This window comes from Dendroctonus ponderosae, unplaced genomic scaffold (assembly GCF_020466585.1).
Source record: "Dendroctonus ponderosae isolate FM_Combo_2020 unplaced genomic scaffold, Dpon_F_20191213v2 Dpon_F_20191213_2, whole genome shotgun sequence".
NCBI lineage: Eukaryota > Metazoa > Arthropoda > Insecta > Coleoptera > Curculionidae > Dendroctonus > Dendroctonus ponderosae.
In genome coordinates, this window is record NW_026018165.1 from 1149533 (window position 1) to 1154605 (window position 5073).

A 5073-nucleotide genomic window follows, 5' to 3' on the forward strand; every position below is an offset into this window, starting at 1 on the left:
AATGTCAGTATGTGGTGGATTTACCTGCGTTGTGCGGCTTTCGTGGACGTTCTACTAGTAGAGAAGTAGTGCAGTATCATCAATCCGAATTATGCAGTGGATTTTTTTAAATGAATTTCTTTAGCACATTGCAATGTCTAACCTGAATTGAAAGATTACTAATTTCATATTAGATTGCTTTATTAAATTTTGGAACTTTAGGAAAAAATTAAGTTGACATCAACATGCCATTAATTCCTGTTAGTCAGTGTTAAAATAATAAAATAAAGCAGAACGTAATGCAATAGAAGGTACAATATTTTTGTTATTTGCATTTATATCTATATGGAATTGTCGCAAAAATTGAAGAAAATTGTCTTAAAAGCAGATTTATGGAAACTTGACTCAAACTTAACATTAGGTTTTTATTACCAGTTTTCGTTTCGCTTGTCTCTCATTTATTGACTTTTTTATTTTTATTTTATAAATTTTGTTTCTAATGAGGAGTCAAACAATTTCCAAACCCTCCTATGCTTAACACTTGTTCAATTTATAAATTTGTCAAAATTTGTTTTAAAATATAAATATTTTGCTGTGTACACCACCTTAGCTGATACGAAAGTGGCATTTTTATATGTTAAGTCGTATCTAAATCGACAAGTAGGTATATTTGTTTAAATCCTCAACTGATCCTTATCTGCAATCAGTCTAGTAACGTATTTATTAAGTTAATTATTGATTTTTTCATTATTTTACTCGTCCCTGTATTTTACTTATCTTGAATTAATTCAATGTTATTGAAAATACTAAATTTAGAAAACTTTACTAAAGAGCACTAAAAGATGGCGGGCAAATAATAGTGACTATTTATCAGACTATGAAGGCTTTCACGGTCGGTCAGATTACATTTAGGAATATTTTCCGGGCTGTAGTGACTATTTAATTGATTAAAAGAACCATTTTTGCAATAACAAAAACATTGAATTGGCTCTCACACAGACAGAGGACCAATATTTGGACAAAGGGTCGAAAAATTTATCTGCTCTGTGATTTAACTATATCTGTACCACCAAAATATTTCAGGCATTAAGGCAAATTCAGTAATTCCAAATAATTCCAACAAATATCTACTATTTTTTGTCTAAAGTGGCATCTCTGTGAGAAACTCTGAAGTAAGTTCAAAAATCGAAGATTCTGTGATGTTTGGTTACAACTACTTGAGCTAAGCAGAACTGGTTTTTTTTGTAATGTGTAATTCTGAAATATAATTAAGTTCTCTTTTACATGACCCTCACTAAGGAAATAATTTTCGCTTTAGATTGCTTTGTTCAAGCAGATGTTGCCATGCATCATAAAAAATGTGTATGGAAATAACTGCTAGAGCACATAAACGATAATGTGCCGGCTATTTTGAAACCGGACATTTTTAGATATGAAAAAGGTCGACGCAGGTCAAACGCGCGCCAACTTTAACCTATGTACCCGATGCGACTTTTCAGTAGTGATCCGCGTTACTCGCGATATTTAACAGATTTATTTAATTATTTATTTAAAAATAACGACATTATATTTCCGATCATCCTCTTTAGAAAAAGTCGTTGTTTGTCAGCAAAGAGTGGCTCCAAAACTTTGCATCTCATATCAGTACATGTTCATATCAGTTTACACATCATAGTTTTACCTCTATACAGCACGAACAGCACAATATTCATACTGCATAAGTAGATCAGCTAAAATCATAAAAAATGTAAAAATTGCATATAAATCTAGTGTTTATTAAAAGTACCTAGTGGATCGATTTGCTAAAAAAACTTTGTTGTTTGGCATTGCACAAAACATTTGTAATTTGTGAAACCAATGAAGACGAATGTAAGTCGGTTTTCATCACTGCAGAATACTTGCGGAAGCAACAAGCAAAGGAAAATAAACAGTTTTTTTACAAGCATTACATTTCTTCCTATTTTGCTGGTGGATCTTTTGTTGGGAAATTAGAGTTTGTTTAAATTAATAAAATTTCCGTTAAACACATTTCCTTAAAATATAAGTTCATTGTTAATTAAAACACTATTTCTTATTTGCTGCGGTAAATTGAACAAAATTAAACTGATTTTAAAAACAGGTTTACGCTTATGATATGAAGTTTATTTGATTTGGACTAACGAATTGCATTTTGAAAACGGGTAGTCAAATGAAATGATGAGACCGACTGAGAGGTGCGAAAATACCTCTAATATTAGACATGATTCGAATCGGAATATAAATACCGAGTTGTAGGAAACAAATGGTTATTTCTAGTCATTTAGATTTTTTCGTGCTGGCTTCTTCACGCAATGAGGAAATAATTCCCAACTCAACACAATCAGAGTTATTCAAATGTAGAGTTAGAATTTTCAATGAATAAAGTTGGTTTGAGTTTCATTTCATGTTCACTCAAAGTTGTATTACGAAAATTGCAAATTAATCAGTAGGAAAAGATTTGCAAAGAATTGCGTACATTTCCCCTCTAATGATTATTACTTATTATTCCCACTTATAGGAAGTTAATTGATGAAAGCCTTTTGTAGCGTCCTTCTTTCGTTAACTCGACTCTCTTTCAAAACAGACAGATTGTCTTTGAATCAAAAATGCCATTTTTTGACTAGGTACACATTTATCTTTTTTTTTCAATTTAATTTTTTAGAATAATCTATGTTTTAGTTATGTTCAAATTTTTTCAATTATCATATCCGCATGCTCAAAAACTTCCAAAAGCAGAAATTATATTTTTACAAAATAAACTGCGTCAAAAGTCTTCTTCTTCTTGAAGAATCAGTTCGTTTCTGCTTTCAAATTGAAGCCAATTAAATAAGCTATTATCTAACAAATAGAACAATGTTTGAAAATATCGATATTTCAGGATAAGCGGACAAAAATAAAGTTTTAAATTCCATTTAAAACTGCATTTTCAATTGCAAATTTGTGTGTGCAAGAAATGTCATTCAATCAACTTAATTGCTAATGGGAACTGAAAAATTATTGACTGAAAATATTTAAGAATTAAAAATTCTTGCAGAGAAGCAAACGACTTAAATTAAAAGCAAAAGCTAAATATTCAGCATGGACTAAAGATTCTTTTAAAACTGATTATTCCGTTCACAAAAATTGTTGACAATCCAGCCGAGAGATTCGGTAGATAGGTACTTCTATAAATCGCATGACATTCTTTTGACATTTCCCGAATTTTCAACGGTTCAGGAAATATCGAGATGTCAGTAGGTGCTAAAGAGTGAAGTACATTTTTGCAATCAGTGGACTTCGGAGCTCTATTATTTCAGAAAACATTGAAAATTCAGGAAAAGTAAAAAGAATATCTTTTGGTTAAAATTGTTCATAGAGTTCACATGTGAACTATCATGAATGCCTCGGCCGACACCCTGTATACAGAACTGCTAAATGTAGAAAACATATTGTTGATACGAAAAACCAAGAGAATTGAAAAGTCTGTAATTGAGCGTTTATCGATCGTATCAAAGATGCAATGATGGTTGTAAATAAAATAGTATTACCTCGGTAGGAAGTTCCAGTCCTGTCTGGAGATCATAGCTTCGCGTCTCGGTAAGCTACTAATCTCTCGACAGTAATGAAACGCTTCCTACCTCGGTGTTTAATATTCTACTATTCTTCTTTTACTCGAAAATAGGGCTTCGCATAGTAAAAAAGTCAAAGAGACATTTTCTGTTCCGATTCGCATACGCAAATTTGTCATTAATGAGCTCGCATAAACTTTATTTGCAAAATGCGTGGTTTAACAAAGTTGAAACAAGAGCAAACCAAATCTGAAGTAAAAAAACACCCTGTTAATAGAATATAAATGAACCATTGGAATTGGAAGTGAGGTTTTGTTGTATTTTCGTTTATGAGATTTCCTTTAGGACGCGTTTTTACATCGATTAATATTGATGTTTATTGCTATTGTGGCAATTTTGTTTATTTCGGTTTTTAATGCTAGTAACGTTTCTTGTCGCATTAGCAGAACAATTATTTCAACAAGAAGAAGCTGGTGTGTATAGACTGGACGAAATTCAATCAAAAAACTATCTGTAATGAAGTGTGTATGCGTTTACAGAAACTTGTTTGATTGAAGAACAATTATTACTTTTGCTTCCATTAAAATGCTTCCTTTACCCTGTAGCTGTTGCTCATCAGTGCGTCAATGTGCGATATCTCAAAAAATATGAATTTTAGAGGAAAGTATCTCCCTCGAAAGATTTTCGTGTTTCTGAGATGCGAATTTTAAAATTATTTTCGAGTAAACGGGGTGCGGTATAAACGTGTGGTATTAACCAACGAAGGTTTTTTAATTGAAACTCTCCATTTTTTGCGACTTTCGGATTTATCGTCAAATTCGAATGTAAATTTATTTCGAAAATTTTATCTGAAAAACTTACGGTTTTCGAATTAATCGGTAAATTATGAAAATGTTGACAGCTGCTGGGTTCCACATACATCGATGCTGTACTCTACCCGCTGCAAATTTGGAAAACAGTCTTCTGTCATTCTAAAAGGACCTAATAGTCTTCCTGCAGATATGTTTTAATTCATAAAGAGATGTCCGTTAGTTGCTCAATTAGCCTCTAAACTTGCATGTCTTTAAACCTCATAAAGTGCTCATTTCAAATGGAACCCACTAGTTTTTTTTTCAATTTTCGAATTTAACGTCTAATTTTAGGGCACTTTATGTAAGGTGTCCCAAGTCCCAAGAATCACAGTTTCTAAGCTATTCAGAAACATTTTGAAAATATTTTCTTTTTATTTTAATCGAGTCTACCGGGTACATGTTGCCATGGAATAAACAAAAACATCAAGTCAATAGGAACAAACAAAAACAAACTTTTGTTTGTTCCTATTGAAGTCTGTGAGCTCAGAAGATATAAATTTCACACTGTTGAAGTTATTTTTTATTTGTCCCTACAACATATTTTGAAAATGTTCTTAACCAATTGTCAAAGTTGATCATTATTGTCCACTTTTGTCCACTTGGTGAGTAGTTACTCACTCATATTGCATATTTCAGTCTTAACCAGGGGCGGATCCAGCTTTCGAGTCAAGGGGGGG

General features: G+C 32.1%; 1 protein-coding gene across 9 annotated transcripts in view; it reads left to right on the plus strand.

Moving 5' to 3' along the window:
* LOC109538193 (lethal(3)malignant brain tumor-like protein 3) overlaps positions 1 to 5073 on the plus strand; it is a 145635-nt gene continuing 140562 nt past the window's right edge. For 7 of the 9 annotated variants that reach the window (XM_048663744.1, XM_048663742.1, XM_048663743.1 and 4 more), the window contains exon 1: positions 2763 to 4018. In XM_048663744.1, coding sequence (XP_048519701.1) covers positions 3918 to 4018 — 101 coding nt within the window. In that variant the 5' untranslated portion in view covers positions 2763 to 3917. Of the gene's footprint in view, positions 291 to 313; positions 1152 to 2762; positions 4019 to 5073 lie in introns of those variants that run through there. The other 2 variants (XM_019905329.2, XM_019905330.2) reach the window with 2 other exon arrangements.